Source organism: Chroicocephalus ridibundus, chromosome 4 (assembly GCF_963924245.1).
Source record: "Chroicocephalus ridibundus chromosome 4, bChrRid1.1, whole genome shotgun sequence".
NCBI classification, from domain to species: Eukaryota; Metazoa; Chordata; class Aves; order Charadriiformes; family Laridae; genus Chroicocephalus; species Chroicocephalus ridibundus.
Window position 1 is genome coordinate 27,755,793 of NC_086287.1, and position 24,560 is coordinate 27,780,352.

Here is a 24,560-nt window from a genome sequence, read left to right on the forward strand (position 1 = left end):
AATTAGTATCTTCACAAACACCAACACTCAATAGTTAGCGAGAAAACTCTCAGAAAGGAAAGAACGCGTGCAAATTTAAGCCTATGAGTACTCCTACAGCAAAAAGATGGCACATATATGATGTTCATGGGTAGCTGCAATGTAATAAACCAGCCTGGGTTATTCAGGGCAAGTCACTGATACTTTCCTGGCCTTGTGCGCAAGCTGGAGCGGTCCTGGCTCCGTGCCTCCAACTGACATGAAGAAGAAACTCAAAGAAAAAAAATCCTGTGACATGGTCCTGCAGAGCTGATCTCACCACCTGCCCCTGATAAGTCCCAGATGAAACTGCCTGATAGGGCATCATCCATTCCTGCCCCACCTCCATCTGTGACTGTCTCTTTAGATCAGGAGCAGATACTAGTCTCTTGCCTTAATTTGGCTGTAATATTTGCCAATTATTTTAAGAGATGGCGACACTAACTTCTATTGATCTCATTAAAAGTAAAGGTCGTTGTGCAGCTCATTTCTCAGGGCTCAATATTACCTCCTCAGGCCAAAATAATAGCATTGATTTTGGAACCTTAATCGAAGGTTAATTGGATTGAAGAGTGTATTGGGTTTTTGCTTTCTTTTGCTGTTGTTATTACAGACATCATCTAAGGGTTTGCTTAATCCTGCTAGGGCAATCCTGCCCAATTAAACTGGTGTCAAATTAGCAAAAGGTACGGATGGAGAATAGCCACAATTTGGAGCCTGCTCTGTGTCCCTGCTCTGAAATGGCTATGGTCCATAGCGGATTAGGATGGTCACACACAAGAGATCCGATTTCACACTCTGCCCTCTGTGATCCCATTGTGAGGATCAAAACACAGTGCTCTGTAATGCAGTGCTATCACTATGCGCTGATCAGGCACCAGAGGCACCAGGCACCACAGCAAGGTGATGCCTGGACACACACGATGTTATTAAGATAGAGGACCAGTTTTTAGGACTCCTGAAGCATGCTCCTAGCATGGCCCATACTCTCTACTGGGGACTGAAGAAATTATTTTACTGCTCAGTGTCCCATCTTCCATGGCATTTAAGTGGGGAGAAATATTCTGACTCATCTGCCCAGGGAACCGAGGGACTAACTTGATAAATTTCTACAGATTATCAAAATGACATAGGTAGAGAAGACCAGTCGCTGTTTATTTAATTGTTTCTTGCATCTCTGTCAGACCCAAAATGGCTACGGGGATCATTTTCCCTTGGCTTTAAATGGAGTCATATTTCCTTGGATTTAATGTAAAGCATCTTGCTGAGACTTAAGCAATTGATTGATGCTGATGCTTGAGACTGACTTTCCCTAAGAAACAGGTTCATGTGTAATGTCACTCTTTTACCTGGTGTCTTTGCACAGTTCAGAAGCTGGAAATGCTGGAGGCCACTGTTCTTGCTTACCAGCACCTTGCGAATTTTCATTAAGCTTCAGACAAGAAGTGTAGGAGAATCTGCAAGGAAACCTCTCCCCAGACTAAATTAGCAGGTGCAAAGAGCAAGAATAGCCATTTTCCCCACAAACAGTGTTCTTCTCCATGCTCCATTTCATCTAACACTTGAGTGTTATAAGCACAAATACCTGAGACATGAGAAGTTTCTACACTTGCACTGACAAAGGGATCCCACCCTGGGAAATCCCACTTAAAATTTAGCAGCTACAAGGCAGCAGCTCCTGACTTTTGGCAGAAGGGTAAATCCCACACTGAAAGCATATTTCAACTTGCAAAGCTGTCAGCCATGAGAAGGTAGCTGGGCTCTTTATCGAGCTAAGAGATACTGTTCCAGTGCAGAACCCATTTAGTAACAGAAGGAAGCAAAAAGCCACAGTAGGATGGGGTGACAGATGGCAATAATTGCGCACAGTAGCTCATCTTAAATACCTTAGCTGTTTGCTTTCACTTCTCAGCTGGACAAAACACTTCCCTGACTTCTGAATCATCCACGGCTCATGACCAGGCTCTTAGTGAGCTGAAGTACATGGCAGCATTTCGTTTCCCTGACTCAAGTCCAAGCCAGGGCAATCATGGGGGACTCTCCACTTGGCTACCTGAGCTGGCTGGTTAGTTGGAGGCAATATAGCACATGCCACGAGCTTCACAGCTCCCACAGCCTGCTGATCCAGCAGCCTCTGTTGGAGACAAGGCAGAGCATTGACAAGGAGGGACAGGGAGGACCCATATAGCAGGTCAGACATAATGTTAAGATTTGTATACAGACAAGGTCTCTCTACATGAATCGGGTAAAATCAGAATGGGTGCAAAAGGAGCAATTGTGGCATTTGGGATCTTCTTTAAAAGTCCATGCTCTAAGTAGCCTTGCTACCTTTCCTTCTCTGCTGCATACAGTATGCTAAATCATCTTGAGAGCCCCTCAGTCTATTTTCCCTCCCTCCCCTGCTCTACCCACTTCTTCCAAATGTATCTTCCCAACCAAAACTGTAAACGCCCTTGTGTCTTGAAACAGGAACAGCCCAGTTTCCAGGGAGCCCCCTTGTTAACGCTGACATGGCCTGGTCTTCCCTCAAAATTCATGCCAGCTCATTTCTTGATAACTCTCCTCTCCCGGCTTCCCTCCCACTGTCAGTATCCTAGCTGCATGCTCATCCACCGCTACACTTGCACATGAATAAGTAACTGTTCCACAGGCAGATATTTCAGTGTTTGCACTTGTCTTTAGAAATCAAAGCCTTCTCTGATTAAATGCCATTACAATCCAGCGCTTGGACGGATCCAGAGAGATTAATGTGCTTTTGGGCAGCTTTAATGATAATCCTGCTACAGATGGTATTAAGTAAATGTCAGTAACCTGGTTTGAAGGGAGCTTTCACCTCAGGGATCCTTTCCATTTAGAGGAGAGAGGCTCAGCTTGCTTTTCAAGGCTGCATTGTCACACAAGAGAAATCCTGCTTAGTGAAGACTCCTCTTCCTCCGCCCAGTAAAACAAAATGGAGTAAGATGATAGAGGGGTTGATAGATAAATAGATTGAGGTGATTTATAGGGAGCTAATGCATCTCTTGAAAGCCAGAACTGCTGTATATTATAAGCCACGTCATAGTTTTGAAACCTGGGTTGCCACCCGCTCCTCATGCTCCTTCCAGGGTCTGCTGCCTTTTGCTCACTTCACCACCATGCTATGCAGTTCTTTACCCAGGGCATCAACAGCAGCAGCTGATATTGGACCTTGGTCATATCTGTCCCCATCTGCTGCACCTTGCCAGAGGAGAAGTCTGGGGTGTGCACTGCTCCTACCTCATCTTACTGTGGCCATAATAACAGATCTTTCTACTGTTGCTTTAATGGCAATCAGTAAAAGTTAATCATTAATTTTGGGGGGTGGGGAGAGAAAAGGAAGAAAGAACAGCTCAGCACAGACACCGAGAGAGTTTGCAGAAACTCAGTCCTACCACTGAGCTGAGTAACATCCCACACCTGACAGATTGCCAGAAACCTTTGAGGCTTATACTTTGCAGTAGTAGAAGTCTGTTGGCAACTTTTTAAAAATTGCATCTTAGCTATCGTTTCAGACAGCTCAGAACCAACAAAATATGTGGTTTCATTGCTGCATGGAACCTATTGTGCCAAGATGTCACAAAACAACCTTCCCAACGGCACAGATGAACAAAAAAAATGAGCTGAGTTTTCACACTAAATTTCTCATATCATGAGCAAAAGCCTCTGCAAGTTAGAAAAACTGAAATTAGCTGCTTCTCTACTTTATTTTGGCACACAGAGGCAGCAAAATATCCTACTGAAAGGCTTAAGTCATTGAATTTTCCACCCTGACTGGCTGGAGGAAGCTATGAAAGATTGCAAAGAGTGGTTTTCCCTGGGCTTCTCCAGACAACTTTGCAATATCTCCGGCAGTTTGAGAAAATTCAAAGAAGCAACTAAAGTCCCAGGGAGCTACACTATGCTAGCTACTTCGATCTCAGAATGGATCTGCTGTCCAAGAACTGTGAGGAAGCCCAGCTCAAAATCCGAATGTACACATTGCTCAAGAGTCCTCCCGCTAATGCATCAAAACCAGCCTTTCTGATGGACTGTTTCCAGAGTTGAGGAATATTCTCGGTTGTATCTGAGCACTGTGGGCTAGGTTTGACTTCTGCTTTTATAGCAGAAGAAAAGGATAGGATAAACTCACTCAAAGAAACTAATCTCTTGCTTTGACCAGTTGACTTGTCCAGGTGAATGGAGATGACTACATGTTCTGCCATGGACAAGGCTTTTAAAAATCTCTCTTGATAGCAAAGTCCACGAACTACCATGTTCTCAAGAGTCACACTATGGTGCTCTTTGCAGACCAGGTGCATCGAGGCACTTACCTTGGTAAATACAAAGAAAGATCATCAGCACAAAATAAACACAGAGAAGGAATTGTGTCTACCTCTGATCAGCTGACAATGACCTCTGTGATGCCCTGATGAGAGGGAGGAGGAAAACCAGTGACCCAAATGATCCAAATTCTTCCTGATGGAGACATGAAAGGAGAGAGACTGCACTATCTACGGATGAGGTTGTATTCATTTAAGAAGTCTCTTGAATGAAAAAGGACCAGATAACTTGCAGGGAAGAGAGCACTGTTCACTATTACCCATTGACCTTGGCTTGTTCGTCACAATTACAATGGACAGTCTCAAAATCTACTTTAAGCTTAGACCTTCCTTTCACAGTTCAGTAGAGAAACACATGAAAAGGTGCCTGCCCTTCTGCCTGCAGAGGTTACTAGAAAATATCTCATTGACTTCTGCAGAGTGCAAGAGCAGAGGAAGAGGCGAAGAGAAACAGGCAGGTTACTCAGTCCTCCACCTGTAATTTGGCTGAGCTCTTCAGGCAGAGAAAGAGCTGCATGCTCATAGGGAGGCAGCTGAGAAGATACACTTCATGTTCTCTCCTTGTGGGGCGTATTTTTCCTCCCACTCACATTTCCTCTCCCTTGAGAGGTCTTTGGCATGTCTCTAACTGATGCCACATGAACTTTGCCACAGATAGAAAGGGAGCAGAGAGAGAGGAAGCGTTCAGATTTTGGGGGTAAGTGGATGGACAGATTAAGTACCACTGATTTTATGCTGTATCTCTTTGATAGCCAGTCAACCAAGTGCAGCTTTGAGGCTCATCGACAGGGCACAAGGGGAAGGGCAAGCAGCAGTGCCTCAATCAGCACTCACTGACTGGGTGGGGTGGCTTGACACACTGTCCAATGGCTCAAAACCCTTGCCCCTGGCATCTTCTCAAGCCTTCTGGGAAGTAATACCTTCTTTCCCTCAGGAATCTCTCAGCCACAGAGAATCCAGAGTGCTCTCCCGACTTCATGCCACACATACAAACTGTTTCACTCGTTGGGAAATGTAGCCTCTCTGCAGGGACAAAATCTGACAGCTGCTCAAAGAAGGACTGCGAAACTACACAGTAATGTAGGACCAGGAAGCAAAGAAGAAAACTGTTGCATCCGGAAGAAAAAGGGAGATTTTGGAAAGCAGAAGAATACAACCCAGATCAGAATATCATGCAAAGCAAAATGGCTGAGGCTCCAGCACTCTAATAACTGTGATCATATAAGACCTATGATTTATATCTGCTACATAAGGTGATAGCTGTTGGGATATAAAAGCTACATCCCATGCATTTGTCCAGGAGAAAGTTAACACAGAAGAAAGAGAGGGAAAGAAGAGAGACAAAAAGAATCAGAAAATGAAATTGTTCCTTTAGGATAACAGGAACTGCCATCTTGGAACAAACCATGGGTGTATGTAATATAATAGCATAGTCATCTTTCACTGTCTGTCTCCTTGAAGATCTCTCTAGCTGTGTCGCCTACAGGAGAGTGTTCCCCAAACGGGGTTATATACTTTTCCCAGAAGCACAAGAACTGAGCTCTCCTGTCCTGTCAGCCTTCGTTTTGCATCAACGTCAGTTGATGTCAACATCAGTTTTGCATTGCCCACCATGCCCAATTCAGAGATGGCTGAGAAACTACCTCATTCACATTGATGCCATTCCTCTCCATGTAGGCCCTGTCGTTCACCTGTCCCCCTTCCATAAACTCCATGAGAAGGACACGCCTTGTTGAGAGCTCCCAGTAGATCCTGGGGACCTGAAACAGGAACAGATGGGTTAAGTCAAACAACAGGATGGGAAAGCAAGGTGAATATATCACATGCAACCCGGAAAAGGAGTAAAATTGGAAGGGGCTGAAGTGAGGACTTGCTTTTTTTTCCTGAGTACAAGGGAGGTAAATCCATCTACCAGCCTCTTCCCCAGGACAGCAGCAACGTGTGCAAGGACAACACACCAAGTCAGTGGCAGCAGGATCTGTCCTCATGCAACATTTCTGGCCACGCTCTACAAGATTTTGACCACCTCCCACTCCCACTGATGTCTGAGAGCTTTCTTATCTATCTGCTCTGCAGCTCCTCTAGCTGGGCTGTTTAACTAGTACCTAATGCAACTTTCTGAATCATCCACTCAGCTCCTTTAGACAGGAACTACATCTCGTTTGCTACGCACAGGGCCCACTTATGCAGCTCTAAAAATCATAAGCCATCGTCATAAATTGTATCTCCGCAGTGCCCCTTGGAACACAAACGCCTTTGAGCTGACAAACCCTGCATACTTAGGCCATCTGCAATTGAACTGGGAGAAAAATCAAGTGTCACAAATAAGGGGCTTGTCACAGAAACCCTGGGAGACCCTTAACTATCTTATTGCCAACTTGACACAGTAACAAGTGTAAAATGTCAAAGCACTTTTCATTCAATCTGCAGTAAATCAAGCTGAGTGAGGTACCAGTAAGAGGCCTGGTGTCACCCAGGGAGGCAGTGACGCAGGCGTCACTCAGGCTGGCTCCCCCTTTTCCAGCCTCTCTCTCCAGCCAAATTGTTGCCATGATGAAGTCCCTACTGTCAAGAGTCCTTTTGCTGAAGTTCCCTTTGTATATTCCTCACTTCACTGTACTGATGAATCTCCCAAGCTGTCCAGATTTGCCTCTGCATGGGTGAAGCCACACAGGTACATTTTACCAAAGATATAAGGGAGCTCCACCCATTGCCATCACTGTGCCCCAGGGCAGAGATACACATTTTGGATCCTGTAAAGGCAGACCCAGCTGTGCACTCCCTCTCCTCACCCGCCTGACTTGACTGTGGACTCAGGACTCGCACACTGCAAGGGTCCAGCACCTTGGGGCAGGACAGGAAGAGGTAAGAGGCGTTGTCCATCTAGTGTGACTAAAGCCAGGGGAACCAGACAGGCCACTGGAGCTCTTCATAACTCCTGAACAAGCCACATTTGTTTTATACTCTGCTTGTAACTACTGACAGTGTCTCAGTCCTTCATAAACTATCTGCCTCCCCCACTGTTCCTGTCCTCGAGACACCATTTTCCCAATGTCGCCCACTTCTACCTTACCACTTTAGATCAAAGACTCTTTTGCTGAGCAATTCCAATGTCCCTCAGTCCCACCGTTCAATACTCCTGGCATACTTTGCATGCTAACCTTGTGTAGACTTTGATGCCAGAGATCTACTATGAGCAAGGGGGATTCGGTTACTTGCAGTCTTCCCAGCTTCTCTGGATGTCCATTCTTTGCAGTTAGATTGGTGAGAAAGCAAACCAACTCCAAAACTAACAGTTCCCCAGCTCATCTAGCTCACTGATCCTTGCTGCCATAGATCATTTCAGATGACAGTCATTCTTCTCTCAAGATTTACAGGGGCAAGTCAGTGGGCTTGTAAAGCACTGTCGATGCTCTTGGAGATGCCTCTCTCACTCACAGCCAAATTCTTCAGTGATTTTTTTAATTACTCACAGATGTTTGGCTGTAATGCTAGTGCATGGAAACAATTTATCTCTGGCTTTAAAAGCTCAAACAGGTTCACAGCACAAAATCTACTTCTCAGCTTTCTAGCGTGTTTAGGAAAATTAATGACACAGGAGCCCAATTCTTCCGTTGCCTTTGGGTGATGAACACGTCTCTGAATTGGCAGGTCAGACGGGAGGATCCATTATTTAGCCATCTCAAGCCATTTGTTATTGTTACACATATTGATATCATGATAGCTCCTTAACCCAGTGAGAAGGTGATTGGCCGTCTCCATGGGGATTTACTTCACAGTATCCTAGTTACAGCTGCAATGGATACAGCTCTCCAAGGTGCATCACTTCTGATAAGCACCCACTCAGGAAAATCATTGGCCTTTGGCCTTCCGTAGCCCAGTGGCTTTTAGTTATGTGTGTCTATGGGAAGGCCACTGCTGCCACTGGGCTCCAAAAGGACTGCCCCAAACCTGTCCTAAAGTCGGGTGACAAAGAATTACAGCCCTTGCATAGAGGAAGCAAGGAAAAAATGGATACATCAACCTGTAAAGTCTAACAAAAAACTCACCTCATTTCAGACATGTGTCTTCCATCTTGGGACTTCTGCATAAACAGGAGGTGAAAACCTCATTTTGATGTGTGTATGCAGGAGGGTCCAAAGGAGGGCGCACTTTTTGCTGATTTTGTGTATATGCAAATGCAGTTACATCACTGACTGTGCCCACAGCACTATGTGTGCTTGACCATACTTGTGTATACCCAGAAGGCACACAGTGGAGGCTTGTGCCTCTTGTATGTCAGCAAAAGAATTGTGCACGTGTGAGTTCAAAGATGTGAGCTTATGTCTTTCCAAGAATAAGATGTGTACATCTCTGGTTGTACCTGAGACATTTGTCAGTGACCTTAGTCAGTGTGCAGCAGGGGAGGTGGGGTAAGAGTGTCAGTGGGGAAAAGCACAATATGGGTGCAGTTGAGTTTGTGTACGAAGGTAACATGAATGCATTAGCCATAGATATGCATGAAGGATGTACGCTCAATTCCAGAGGGAGAATATGCTTTTTTGCAGGAAGAAAGATTCGTGTGAACATGTTTCCTCCTGAGATACACAGAGTCCCTAATCCTACTTGACATCATCAGCTTCAGTCTAGCTTTTCTGATTTATGTCTGTTTCTCGCCCTTAGTTGAGATAAAGGCCAGGAAGAGGTACCATCACATGGCTCAGCAAAGAATGGCAAATTCACAGGTCTCTGGACAAGTTCAGAAACAGTGTTTGGGAAAATGAGTAGCAGGCTCCAGAGACTGCTGGCCCCAAGCCACCACTCCTCATCCAATATACGGTCCCTACAGTAGGAAACAGACAAGGAGGAAGCATGTCTCAGAGCAGTTTCTGGTCAATATCAGCAAAGCAGTCTAGGATGAACAACACAGAGGGTCTGAACTCCACTCTCCCTCTGTATGGTTCCCCCAGGTGGTGAATGAGGTGCACAAGACGCGTGAAGTGAAACTATTAATGCACATACATACATACACAGAAATATGTGTTCCCTCACCTTCAGGAAGTCAAAGTTCTTGAGCATATGAGCAACCTTCTCAGCGTTTCTGCCTTCATTGAGGAAATCCAGCTCCAAGGGCAGATTCTTCTTAGCTTCTTCCACCAGCCACATGAACTCAAAATCTGGAAAGATCTGCTTCACAACCAAGAGGAGAACCTGAGAACAGGGACAGAGACAATTAGCTGCATTCTGGCTCCAAAGTCACACAGCCACACACAGTGCTGTTTTGATAGGATCATTCCATGTAACTTGCAGACACAAAAAAACCAACCTGCACCCCAGGTGCTTGTAGGGTTCCTGCAGTATCATAACACAACACGTGGTGTCATGCCTTGGTCGTGCAATAGAAATTTTGGCTTGCCCTTCCACACAGGCACATCTAGGAGCTAAATGATGGCACAGACACCACAGGAAGCCCAGCTGCCTGCTGCCTAGAGGTAAGAGAACAAAGCCCTAGAGAAGGGACCACATGGCCAGATCTTGCCAAGGGCATTGCCCAGGAGCGACTCTCTTCTGAGTCCTATAATTCTACAAGTCATCCTTTGGCTTCATTCAAACAGCCTTCAGATAATGCAGAAGAGGAACATCTAAAGTAAGACTTGTCACCTCTATGTTACCTCTTCCACTTTTGAGCAAGAATTTTGCTGGCACAGAAAATCCATTGAGCAGTTCAGAGAAGGCAGTGGAGTTGGATCCAGGTAGTAGGCTACAGATCTTTAAAGGACACTTCTGGGGGGGGTCAGAGGGCGAGTTGCTCCTCAGTGTCAGTCACAGCCATCCTCAGCAATGCTGGGGTGGTGTTTTCTTAGTATCATATATCCACCACCTGGCATCCTCTCATTCTTAAAGGGATTAGGTACTCAGCTGCATAAGGCCTTGAAAAGCCCAGCCGAAAAGTTCCTGGAAATGTTTGCTTAATACAGTATTTAAGGGGCAAGTGACAGGCAGTTCTTCCTGAAGAAAATCAAGATTATGCGATTGGATGGCATAAGCAAAACTGCACAGCAGCCACACATGCTTTCTGTTTAAATGAAGGGCCAGTTTCTCAACCAGTGTCACAAATTTACACGAGCTGACAATTCAGACCACATCTTAAGGAAAACAATTGTTTGGCTTTTTTTAACTACTTGATTCATAAAACAAGAATAAAACATAACAATGCAAGCCACTTTGCTGTCCTTATCTTACTCTTTCTGTACATCCATCTGAAAGTGAAACCAGGCTTGTCAGTGTGTGTTCCTGGACAGTTTCCCTTTCTAGATCTCCACCGTTGAGGTGGGAATTCCTGCACTGCAGGAGGAACATATAAAGCACGCACAGAAAGCTGCTATCATTGAAATGTATGACAAAAAATAAATTTATGAACCGGCACTGCTCCTGTTCAGCTGTGTGAAAACATTTGTTCCCCACCCCTCTCTCTACTTCTCTTATCTAAATGTCAGTTCCAAACTCAATGTTCCTTTAAAAATGTAATCACCAGGCTCCAGACACTATTGAATGATTTTTCTACTGTTATATCTAGAGGCGTAAATCCTTTCGAATTTATGTCACCCAAATGAAATGTAACCGGCGATCTTCATAAACGTATACATAAACTTTATAGAGGCTGCAGGATTATTTCATTGGTGCCTGATGTGAGAAAATTCATGCATTGTTTTTTGCTTTCTTTAAATGGTCTTTTGAATCAATTTGCCAACTTGACCATCAGCAGGGACATACTTAACAAGTATTTGGCCTGTCCCTTTCCCGACGTCTGTCTAGCATATTGTCTTGAAATAAGTATTGATATAAGAAGAGCAGTGAGGTATCTCTCTCTGGACTTATCAAATGCTGTACTGATTTTTAAAGAGTCGGCACTAATGCTATGAAACCTCAAGTGAATTTAGGAATTTTCCATCTAGCTTTTCCCATTCAGATTCCTTCCCGTCAGTCTCTAAATAAGACCATCTCCATCAATATTTAAATCAACCTCCTACCTGGCTGCAATGTCTGTCTGATTCTTAAAGGACCAGAACCTCAGTGCAGCCGACACAAAAACAGTCCCACACAAGGATATGATGACGCATGTAAGCCAACACTCCACAAGAGACCCTTTAAGAACAAGACTGCATGTGTCTTGTTGAGAGGTACTTTCCCATAGCTGTGTGTACACGATAGATCTCGAGGATGACAAACTAGACTGTCTGGAGAGGAAGGACAATACTAAATTGCCAAGAGGCAATACACTGTTCCAAGTTTCCCAGGAGGATTAGTCTAAAAACAGAAGAGACAGGAATCATTCTAAAATTATTTGTTTATATTTCTCTTACCAGTATAACCAGCAATCACAGCAACATAGTGTGAGAGGGGTGTTTTTCTGTGATACCCACCGTTAAAAGTGCAAATGTCCCAAGGTGGATCTAGGTCTTGGCTCATTCATACACAACCCTCTTATTGCCCTGGTCTCACAGTCTCTCATTACCTACTCATCCTTCTTCCTTGACTGCTTAGTTTCTGCCATCCTGTCCTGGGCAGGAGTGAAGGATGCCATAAGTCCCCTGAAAACTGCTGTCCATGTGATAACTCACAAAAGCAAACTCACCGGGCAGACCACTGCAGTCAGTCCTGAAAAGGACCTGAATCAAATTCAAATCTACAGCTGGACCCAAACCCAGTTTAAACAGTTCTCTGTTCTGAAACCAGTACTGAAACAGACATATCCCATCTTACTGGGATATCTTTACTGAACCCCAAAATTTCTTTCACTATGAGTTCAGAATAAATATTCAACTGTAAACTGATGTGCTTCAGCTGGAATCAGCTGTGCTTCTTCGCAGACTAGCCAGGATTGCTCAAAGCAGGGTGATTTAGCGGCTTAAGAAGCGTTAGTTATGTGCTCCTCTGAGAGGCTGCTGGCAGGATCTTTGATTCTTGATCTCCTGTGATGGAAAATGTGTGTCATTGCATCAGCAGTACCCTCTAAAAACTTATCAGACCGTCTCAGCTTAATCTTCCCTTCTTTAGTCCCGTGGACATACCTGTATGCCAATGGATGTGCACGTTACTATACTATACGTACAGATATATGCTTATTAGGAGAGCTAAAAACTTTACTGTTACCATTTACAGACCTAATCCTTCCCCTCTCCTTGACCTCAGCCCCACCTCCATTTTCTTTTCCCTACCATTCCGCTGGCACCTTTGACTATTGCAATGCAGTGCAGTGCCACAGCTTTTCTCCAGTTCCTCCCTTCAATGGGCTAGACTTCGAACACTGGGAGAAGCTACGGCATTGCACTGGGAACATGAGTGACGCCTACCACTCAGAAGAGGAACAGGAGACAGACATTGAAACTCTTTTCCTAGCTGAATCCCTCATTTGTGTGTTTGCCCCTGTTAGGCGACCCTCTCCACATTTCAGTGGGTTTGTTTCCAGCATGAATCAGCTCAGCATTAAGGAGCTGACCAAGAAACAAAACTGGATCACAGCAACCTCAGACACTGTTGAATCCACACTGGAATTTTACTGAAAAAAACATGCTAATCATGGAGAATGACTTTTCCTTGGCCACACAGCCTTAAGTGCAAGAGGAACTGAGACCAGTTTAATCAACCAGTTAATGGGCACACATTAATCTGATGCCATCCACATTTACCTGTCTTCTCCTTCTGCCCTCCTTCACTCTTACCCTCTTGTTCAGTCTCTCCGTCCTCACAACCACCTGCACTGCAATCTTCACCAACTTTCTGTATTATTCCCGTAAGACAGCATTTATCTCTGTGGAGGTTTCAAAGCCACAGGATGGTGTTGTTATCCCTGCTTACGCCGTGGGTGAATGTGGCCCCCTCACATTTCAATGGCAATTGCTCAGTTAAGTCAAAGTCAACAGGTAGTTTTACCTCCATGAGCAAAATATCCTTGGAGCTCTGTGCTTGGACCTTTGGGTGCTGGATTTTCACTGCTACCGTTCTCCCATCCTGCAGCACTGCCTTGTGCACCTGGGCTAGTGATGCTGCTCCCAACGGAGTGTCCTCAAAACTCACGAAGAGCTCTTTTATCTGTTGGGGAGAAGAGAAAGAGGCATCAGCTTGCGTTGCCAGAGACTATCCTGAGGAAAGCCCTGTCCACAGGCCAGAGACAGCGTGTGCCAAAGTTGGTCAGGCTCAGCCCTTTCACCATTCCTCTGTCCCCTGCCTGAGCCTTGTCACTGCTTGGCCTCCCAGTGAAGCCTGCCAAGCACGGAAGCCCCCTGGACATACTCTGCTTGTGGAAACCTGTGGCAGACCGCCAGCAGCACATTTCATCTAGGACACGAAGTGGCCAGACAGCATGTGGGGGGCAGCTCCAGGCTGTCCTGAGAATGGGTTGGAGCGATTATGGTCAGCATCCTTCGTTGTTACTAGGTGCAGAAGCCAACAGCTGCCCCTTTGCATGTATTTCTTTTGCAGATTTTTAATACCACTGACCATCATGCCCTGAAACCTGACAGCACATATTCCCACGCATTACAGCAGCATCAGGTAGCTTACTGGTGAAAGTCAGCACATGACAGGGAGCAGTGGTAAGGGCTAGGTTCAGGGCAGGGGGACAAAAATTGCACTTTGCACTCCTGAGGACTTGACCTGAAAACATGTTTTATGTGATGGACTTTCTCACACCTCCAATAAAAGCAACCAGTGCTCTCAGCTCAGAAAAAGCACCAGGTGGGGACAGCAAAGCACTTTGTGGGCAGCAGAGGAAATTACCAGCAGATCTGGCTGTGACACTCAGGACTAGATTATACGGAAAGTTGCAGATGAAGAAGTAGATTTACCAGAGGGATGTCCAGGAAGCAAAAACCTAGACAGACATGGGTGAGGCAATGGGAGATGGGCAAAGGCCCGTCTGCCCTGCATAGTACAGCACCCTGCTAGAGACTCTCAGTGCAGCACGAGGCAGCTCGGGCCCTGGAAACACCATCACCATGGTAGTGTGATTATCAGCCTGGCTGATTAGCCAGGCCCCTCCGCACAGTTAATTAGCTCAGAGGGAGTGCCAACATGGTTATGTGGCTTCAGGCACAGAGCTAGTTCACCTAATGCTAGTTGAGGGTTTCTGTCCTGCTCTGTAGAGCAAGGTGCAGACAAGCTCCAAGGTATCCAGAAGTCAGCAAAGGCAACCTGTCCCACCCTTCCCGCGGGCTGGACTGATTTCGGGGGAGCAGTTGAGAAGCCTGTAATTTATGCAGTAACAAAAAAGAAATAATGTCAGTGCATTTTTATAACCTGCTTTTTAAAAGGTAATTAAAGATGGGAGCTGCAGTGAGCTAGTAATTAAATATGAATAAAGACCTTCTAAGCAAAGTCTTCATGCAAAGCGTTAAGCGAGTATTCCTTTTGCTGACAAGGAAGAAAAATACTATACAAGGAGCAGCCTGTTCCCTCCTGCAGCTGCCAGGGAATGAGCCCCCTCCTACATCACCCTACCCCTTCTCTCCCAGCCCCTTCCACAGAAAACTATTGCCAGCAAAAAACTGGAGCATTTGCAGCAATTAGATTCCAACGGAGACTCAGCTGCCTCCAGTAATTCACTAGGAAGGTGCATTTTATTTATTTATTAAATTCCCTGTGGTCCTGGCGGCAAAATCAATTAAGTAAAACAACTGCATTTAAAAACAACTAGTTATGTGTTTTTTAATTACAGCAGGTCCATAATTCAAACCTATTGACGTTTGTGTCTCAAGACAAAAAAGGGTTTTCTCTCTTTCCCTCCTGCCCTTTCTTTTTTCTCCGACTTCTGGATTGAGATTCTCATTTCAGGCTACTATTAAAAAAGAAGCACCTACAGGATGACAGAAAGCTCAGGGGATGTGTTCAAGACACAGGGACTTTTACCTTTATGCGAAGTTTGTCAATCAGCTGAAGAGAGGACCCATTAATAGCAAGAGACCTAAGGTGGCCCAGGAGCATGTTGGGCTACGAGATCTTGTAAGGAAGGAAAAAATGCAGAGAACTTGCCACATGAGGTTGAGCTGGGGCTTTCTTCAACTCACCCCCCTACATGCTCATATTAAAGGGATGTACGCTTTACAGAGTAGCAGCCAATATTACTAGTCTAACTGTCATAAGGGTGGTAACATCCTCCAAAGGTTAAAGCACAGAATTGGGAGTTCACTGGCCTGAATCCAGTAAGGTACATTTATAGTAAGACTACACATAAATTGGATAAAATTCCATCTGCTCTGGATTTCAAAAGCTTTTAATTGCCTACACTGTCAATCCAACCATTTTCACCAGTACTGAATACATGCAGAAGAAAAAAAAAAAGCTGCACATACTCCCTCTGGTAGGAATAATATATACCATATTCTTGCGTGACTAAGTTTTGTAAGGAAACCTCATTTGAAGAAAGCTGCCTCTAGGAGTTCTTTGGGGCAGAAGGATTTCATTTAAAAACTTGCTATTTAAGACATGAGAGCCAGGTTAGCCGTTGTGTCCGTTAGAGCCAGCCCAGCGGCCCCACTGCAATTCCAGGGGGAGTTTGTGTGCACCCACAGGCTGCAGGCGAGGGCAGCGAGGCGAGGGACTGCAACAAGGCCAGAGAATTGATGGCTCCTCCAGGAGCAGAAGGGTAGAGCGTGCACAGGGGGGAGGGAGCGGATCACAGCCGGGCCATTACATGAGCAGGTGTGAGGCTGAGATAAAGCAGCAGCACAATTATTGCTGGGCTCCAGGACCCCCCACTTAGCAAATCACCCTCATTCATTATGAAATTGTCCTTTCACAGCTCGCTGGAGGCAGCTAGTGGCTCTGATGCAGGCTGTGTGTCCCAGACAGGCAAAAGCGAGCGAGAGGCTGTATGACACAGAGGCACAGAAGCAGCGAGCCGGGCTCCCACACCAGGAAAAGGGAGCAGGGTCCTTCCCAAGGGAAAGCGGCTGCACCCATTTCATCAGGCAGGGAGCTCTTGGAGCAGGCTGCAGGCTCTTACTGCTCACAAGCACCCAGCTAATAAGCAGCCTTAACAAAAACTCTACCCCCCATTTTCAGGATGGATAATTAGCATGCAAAGGTCTGGGATAGTCTCAGAGCTCACCTGACATGGTATTTAAGGAACTCACAAGCTCCTTTCAGGCCACAGCTGGTCTCAAAGCACCTTATCAAACTGGCTGTTACCATCTGTAACCCTGGCAGGAGATGATACAAGCATAGTTTCCAGCCAGGTTTAATAAAGGATTAGAAGTGAGAAAAGGAACTTTAGGGTTGCTCTTTCAAAGGAGCAGGACAGCCAGCTGCAGGTTGCCAGCTGTACAGGTAAGCGGTGTCCCTGCTCGCAGTGGTTCCCCTCACTCGCCTTCCGCACAGCCAGCTCCCCATCAGGCACGTGCTCAACCAGCAAACGAACGTGTCGCTGTACTTCACTGGCTGGAAAGACAGCCCTGACTGTTTTATTCTAAGGAATTAAGTTAATTTAATTTTAAATATGCAAAATCTTTTCATGATTGTTGGTATTAGTATTCACACCTCAGGGAGCTGATAAAAAAAAGCTCTTACAGGATCTATGTACTTAGACACTTATTAGTATGTATTTGTGCTGAGGTTGCACCTAGAGACCATCATTAAGCCCAGAGTGCCATTGTAGGAGGTGCACAGTGACCGCGGGCCCTGCACAAATTCACGCTTTCCAGGAGTCCCCAGTTGTCACCTACAGGCCTCCTCACACGCTGAAGTGCCTTTCCAAAGCACACACTGCTCTGCCCGAGGTCTGTGGCGTACATCAGCTGATGCCGCAATGCTGAGCATCAGAATGCCTCAGGTGTTTTTGTGAATCCTGTCCTTCAACACTTAGGAAGTTACTGGAAGTCAATTGGATTTAAACTCCCAAATCCTGAGTCCTTTCTGAAAGTATTACCTTACACGACCTGCCCAGCATGTTCTGAGAAGTCTTTGACAGAGCTGGGATTTAACCCAGATAGCCCAAGTTCCGGCCTGATGTCTTAATCTCCAAACCATAAACATTAAATGTGTGTGTCTTGCTAGCTAATTTATTTTGAAATATACTGCCTCTTAATCCCAACCTTTTTATATTCATGTGCTGCAGCAAATGATCAAAAATTACCACCTGGTTTCAACCTGCCCACTCCACAGAGGTCTGTTTCCCCTTCCCTCTCCAGAAAAGCTTCTAACAAGGTACCGTGGAGCAGGAGCCTGTCATGGAGACCCTTCCTGGCCCAGCACTATGTAACATCATCCCAAGAGGGATGTGGTGGTTCTGCTCTGCCACAGTGAACGCAGCATATGAACAGTGGCCATGTGTCAGCAGTCTGTTCAGGACCAATTTAGGGTGCAGTGGGATGCAGGATCACTAATAGAAGGTGTCTCAACAGCCCAGCCCTGTTTAGCTGACAGACTGAACCCCTTCCAGCACGATGTGTACCTCTGTACGTGGTGCAGCCAGAATGAGGCCACCATGGGGTCTAAGTAAGAATATTTTGCATTAAAAGTCCTATCCAGGAGCTTTCCAGGAGAGTCTGGGACAGTTTTAACAATTCTGCTTTTCCACGACCACTTACAAAGAACCTTTCCTTCAACTCTGCCAGAGCTGAACCAGTTCAGTACAGGTGGTGTCAGTGAGGAGACTCAAATGCTCAACATTTCCCAGGGCAAGAGAGTCCTTCACCAAAGCATTTCAAAACTGCCTTCAAATATTTCCCAGGACTTCAAAGGACTCTTCAGCCTGGAAAGAGAGACAACGGGGAGGGAATGTCACAGAGCTCTATAAAAATAATTTCTGTCACGGAGAATGGGATTGGGAATGCTTGTTCACTACACAGAAGAACTCATGAGCAGCAAATTGCCAATCAACACACAAGATTACCAGATGGCAGAATTAAAACAAGCAAAAAGAAGTCTTTCCCCCACCACCACCGAGCTGTGGAACTCATTGATACAGGATGTTATGAATACCAGAAGTCCAGGTGGGTAGATAAGTCAATAAAGAAAATCCATCACAAGTTATTAAGAACCAAGATACAACCTCTGGCCCAGGAAACCTCTAACCTTCAGTTTACTGGAAGAGGGAAGATCATACCAGGTAAAGCTTAACTGTATGCCTGTCATGCTTTTATATTCGTCTCTTAGCCAACACTAGCTACAGTTGGAGGCAGAGTGGTTCTCAGGTGGGCTTCAGGTTTGAGTCTGATCTGTACCGTCACCCTTACGTTCTTCAGAAGCTTTTCCCAGCAGACTGACCAGTCTTGATGACAGCAGGATGGACAATGTAGGAATTGTTTCACCTGCTGCTAGCCGGGGCCTCGGTTGCTGTTTGGCAGCCCAGAAAGTTACTTACAGAACCTGTAAATTTCTGAGAGTGCAAAGGGTATAGGAGAACCACAGCTGGAAGCTGCCCAGTCTCCAGGGTAAACCCTGAGCTCTGGTAACAGTGCATCTTCCTGAAATGTCTGTCATATAACTTACAGGCTGTGTAAGTATGCCCATGTCATCTGGCACACCTGGGGAACATGCACGAGGAGGTGAGACCTTCTCAGACAGAGGCCATCTCCAGACACCTCACGCTGCTGCACAGCTTCACCAATCACAGATGCTCAAAATAATTCACAAAAAGGGGCCCAACGGGGATCATGCTACCCTCTTATCACCAAAAAGCAGTGCAAACTGAAACATTCAAAACCTCAACCAAAATTTCACAGCAGATCTCCTCTTCTGATCACAGCATACTGTAATTGCTCCTGAGTCTTGCATTTTGTATTTGGAGATAGGAATCTATGAGATGTCCTTCTATTTCAGAAGGGGCTGACTAGGCAACACAGGATTAACTTGAACTTCTTGCCTCCAGGATACTCATCACAGGCCATGATACAAACGGAGCTCCATTAACAATAGTATTTTTTTGTGATGGCCCAGAGCAGCTCAGAGTCTCCTAGCATTTTGATGCCATGCAGCAGCAGAGGAAGATGCACATGGGGAAGTTGGTATAAATCCATTCAAGACAAAGGGACTCATACAGCTGGGAGAGAGGTCCATGGCAAAAGCTGACAGCAAGAAAGTAATTAGAGTAGGTAAATTTTGCACATCTCTGTGCTGTGATGCTCCAAGCTGAAATTCCCTTGATGAGGTGACCTGATTCATCTGTTTTTTCCACTCCTGACAGAGGCAGCACTGAACAGTCCCCTCTTAATCATGGCTCCACGGACGGCAATTTGATAAGGTGAGCTCAGTGTGCCGGAGCTTACCGAGATATACACAGGGATCGTGCTGCCTCCCAGCCAAGGCAGCGCGGGGCACTGTGATAACGGGATTTGTGAGCTTGCTGGAAAACAGACCAACACAATACCACTCTGGGAAGAGAGCAAGTTTCCCAGGGAAATTTTAGGGGCTGCAGCTGCCACCTTAACACTGCCTAGTACAATGTCCCCTCTACTTCACCTGGCGGAATAGCTGAAGAGTTCTACGTCTGATACAGCATTTCTAAGGCTTGTGGCTCCCAGAACTTTTGGAATTCACTTTATTGACCCTAGGACCCTATTGCTCTCAAAAGTCTGAATGCCTTTGCTGGACTAGGTTTAAGGGATATGAACCTCATCCTAGGCTGCTCATCTTTTCAGGAACATACACCTAACTGTCCATGGCACCAATGACTCACTGATCCCTGCAAGTCTGCAAGACCAGAGTTCTAGGTGGGAGAAAAATGTTACCTTGGAGTAGTGTGATCTACTTCCCAGACAGCAAATGAGGTTTTTTTCCATTGTCCCAGCCTTTCTATCCCCTCTACGAAAACAAAATGTCACAGTGTTGCTCTGAGAATTATTAAGACAGCAAAAACTGAAAGATTAGATTTATCACAGTAGACAGTGGATTATGAAGAATAATTCATCAAACGTCAGAACAAACAGGCCACAATTTATAGGCGGCTTTGTTGAGTCAGTGAAATCTGATTGGACTTCTCCCCACCTAATGAATGCCAAGCCTAATTGATGGTTTCTAAATGCATCTGTCAAGAACATGTATTTATTAACTCAGTATTTTTAATAATATTGTAGATATATACAGAATAGTGGTTTTCTTCTGAATCGACTCCCTGGTGTTCATACTAAATATACATGTTAAGTGTACATGTATATAGAGGTATACACTGCATCCAAATGAATACAGGTAAAAGGTATGTGTGTATTCTGATGCACTTAAACAATTACATATGGCTTATTACACAAAATCCCTGCATCCTTCTGTGCACAGGATGGCAAAGCAATGTGGTCCATTTCAAGGAGAGATGTGCATTAAGATGCCTGCCTAGAATTTGGAAGAGCTGAGCTCTAATATTGGCTCTCCCTGATATCCCATATGACGCTGGGCCACACCATGTCACAGAGCTCATGCATGGATGAGCAGAATTAGGACTGTACAGTCAGCTATAAATATGCCCATATCTAATTTCTCAGGACCAAATTGATAACTTTAGTATATTTTTTTAAAACTATCTGTATAATACATATACAGCAGTTATTACACACCCAGACACAGACATGAAACTTCTTCTGCCAATGGTTTGCATTTACTCCTGGTGTGCTGATCACTGCTAACTTGGTTAATCACTGCTAACTTGGTTAATCACTGCTAACATTGCACTGCAATAGCACAAAACCAGGACTGTCCATCAACCATCAGCCTGCTTCTAGGAAAGGGCTATGAGACAGCTGGGGTATGAAGTTCATCTTTTCCTGTTATTTCTACCTGGTACCACTTTGGTACTCTCCAGCCAACTACCAACTATACCACTGAGAATCTCCACTGGGATCCTACCAACAGCACTTCCCAGTGACAAAGCCATGAATGTTACACAAAATGAACTCTGCTAAAGGAAGAATCCTTGATCCCATCATCCGAACACCAAAGTTGGCTCAGTCATTCACTGCCTGATACCTAGGGTCCTGGCTATTCCCTGCTCTGCTCACCTACCATCCTCTTTCTGTAGTCTCTTCTGGCTAGAAAAGCAGTGGGAAAGCCTATATGAAGCCACTCTTGCTTTCACCTCAACCATCCACTGAGCTATACAGGAACAGTATCAGGCTACTTGCTATAGTAACTTTAACTGTTACAGAACCATACTTTGAGGAAAAGCACGTTTTATTCCGTCCCTGATGACTCCTGCTTAATAGTCTGTGCTCAGACACCCACATGATAGCTTCATTTATTTTCCTGAGTAAAGTCAAATCCTTAAGACAAAGCATAACTGTCTGAGAATATCACTCATCCTGGATCAAAACCAATCTCAGTGGTGACAGCTACAACAGGCAGTAACAGCAAGGAGCAGACAGAGCTGATGTACGTCTTCTGAGACCCTACCTATGAGGTGGAGCTCATCTCCCATCTGTCTGAAAGGTGAGACACTTACCCAGGGCTCCCACAAACAAACAATATTCAGCCCAAGAAAAGCAAGGATTGTCATGGCCACACTGGTACCTAACTGGCTCAGAAACATCCTCCTGACTGGCACAAGGAAATAAATGTTTTTCATCAATTAAGGTATTGGGTGTCCTACTACCTTCCAGAGACACAGGATGCTAAGATTAACAGACTAGCTCAGCACCCTAAGAGTCAATGCTTTCTACAGTTGGAGTTCTACAGGTTTTCCATTAGCACCACCACAGCCTCTTCCATGCTTAGCTTCATTCAGCTGTTCTTTGTCCAGGTGCTGGTTTCACAAAGCACTCTGAAAGCAGAGAGACTGCACATTAGACTTCTGACATAAGGCAGATATCACGCTGCATAATAGGAAAGCAGAGTCCAGACATTACCTGCAGGACTAGCACAACATCTTCTATAGCACAAGCACATGGCAAACCAGAGAGAAGAAACAGCAAAGCTGGGATGTCTCAGAACAAGTCTTTAACCCACCCAGCAGTGTGACATTACGCCTGGTCAAAGTACTCCATTTCAGACAATGGAGATAGCTTTCCCCCATGCCTGTAATCCCATGCTCAGAATTAAATTCCAAGAAGCTCTTTCTTTCCAAAATGTCCATTACCAAAGGAAAGATTTTGCTGCTGGAAGTTGCATCATAATTTTAAGCTGCAAGTCCAGTTCACTTCCCTGTAGAGAAGCTGGAAGAACCACTGAAAGCACCACTGGAATCAATGATTTCCTCAGGATTCCTCTGGGTGATAACAAAGTACCAGTCCCTCTAACCCTGATGTGGCTGTTGAGAAAAATGTTCATTTCCTGTTTCCAGATGCAGCTGATCAGCACAATGACCTGGCTTGTTCAGCATCCCACTTCTTTCCACCTCAGAATAAACATCTTGTGCAGCTAAACCCTAAACCACTTCCACAATCCAGTCTGTACGTGACTGACCTCCAACAGCAGCCAGTGTTTTCTGATCCAGAGAGTCAAACCAGAGTCCACCAGCAACTACCCTTGTGTTGACAGAGACGGTGGAAAATGATAATCTCTCAAAGTCACAGTAAATAGGGTCACCACAAGCATCTTATAGTCTATGCACAGACCAAAGCAAAGCTGAGGCATGTATACACATATATTCCTGTTAACTTCCTTCCATTCCATCATGCTGAAAAAGAAAGTAGTGATTTGTGAGCTACTTATTCCCTGCAATAGTGCAGGCTATGGGGCAGATGCTCCAACCTGTTGCGTGTTCCCCGCCCTCCCCTTACACATACAAATGCTTCCCTTTATCTTAATTTGCTCTTTCATCTTGAGTGTCTGCCACTTGAACAATGCTCATTAAATTCACTCTTTTCTCTCTGTCGTTTTGGAGAAATATTACTTCACCTACGTCTCCTGTTTGTGAGGAGGGAACCACACTTGTCAATCGTTCAGACAGATTGAAATCACAGTCTTTCAAGAGCACACAACTTCTCCACTCCCAGACATATTTTGTGTTTTAATTTAAAACACACTGTCTCTTTCTTTCTCTTTCTGCCCCTGCTAACAAAGGAGGCTCTCACTTATTATACCAGTATGCAGTGAGAGCAGGACAGAAGACAACTCTCTGCTGCCAATAAACTTCCTTCTGCATCCCATCTGCCCAAAAGGACTCTAATTCCATGGCTCAGGAGGAGCAGTAGTGGCCCCTTTCTACTGATACCTTTGAGGCTTACTGTGTTCTCTGCAGCTCTTCAGTTCCCAAGCAATAGAGCTGAAAGCACTAACATCCCTGTAGTTCCTAAGGAAGGGAGCAGTTTCCTCAGTCTTCTGCTCTGTTAGTGTGTCTGAGCAGCTTCCTTATCCCTTTCCCAGCTTTCTGGAGATGTTCCACAAAGCTCTGCTCACAGACCCTACCCCCACTACTGGATCTGAATATTAGCTCACATAAAATTCCCATCTCCTTTCTGGTGACTCGTAGTTCTACATCTGCCTGCTTCTACAGCCAAACTACAATTTCAGTCTGTCTCTCAGACATCTTTCAGGTAGTCATCTCTCTGTTCACATTCAACAAAGCTAAAGCACGGTTCCTAATCTTCTCATTCAAACCATCCCTCCTGTCTCCTTTCTCATCACAACGGACAATGTCACCAACTTTCTGTCAAGCATGGCTGCAGCTCAACATTGACCTCCCTCCAGATCTCATTTCCAGGCCAGGTCTGAATCTAGTACTAGACATCGAGTACTAATGCTCACAAGTGACAGGTGACAACAATCCAACTGTTCTCCCCCTGTCCGCCGCAAAAGTTCCCATTTCTCTTGAGCCACACACATAGTAAGACACATGGGGGTCCGCAACATATCCAGAACCCCTTGATCGAATTCCTGTAGACATATTCCCAAGTGACATATCACCCCTATAGAAGCCAGCAGCCTGCTGGAAAGACAGCACATTTGGAAAGAATCATCAAATCATAGAACAGCTCAGGTTAGAAGGGACCTCAAAAGAGTCCATCTGGTCTAACTTTTCATGGGAGAGGGAGCCTAGATGTGATTATCACATCTTGAAAACCCCCAGCAATGGGGACTCTACCACATCCCTGGGGAGGTGGTTCCCATGATTGATAGTTCTCAGTGTTAAAAAAAAAAAAAAAAAAAAAAAAAAAAAAGTCTTTCTTATCTCAAGATGAAACCTCTCCCAAAATGCCACAGAGAAGAAGAAATGCCACAGAGGTGTGGCCAGTTGGCACATTAAGCAAGAAGGTAAGATTTAAGAAAGTACCCAGAGGCAAATGAATTTCCAAGACCATTTTG

General features: G+C 45.2%; 1 protein-coding gene across 3 annotated transcripts in view; it reads right to left on the reverse strand.

Annotated features, from left to right (window-relative positions):
* The window catches only part of ADCK1 (aarF domain containing kinase 1), an 86,566-nt gene that overhangs the window by 12,061 nt on the left and 49,945 nt on the right, over positions 1–24,560 (reverse strand). For all 3 annotated transcript variants that reach the window (XM_063333658.1, XM_063333659.1, XM_063333660.1), the window contains 3 exons: positions 13,269–13,427; positions 9,387–9,545; positions 5,999–6,115 (listed from right to left, as the gene is read on the reverse strand). In XM_063333658.1, coding sequence (XP_063189728.1) covers positions 5,999–6,115; positions 9,387–9,545; positions 13,269–13,427 — 435 coding nt within the window. The remainder of the gene's footprint in view (positions 1–5,998; positions 6,116–9,386; positions 9,546–13,268; positions 13,428–24,560) is intronic.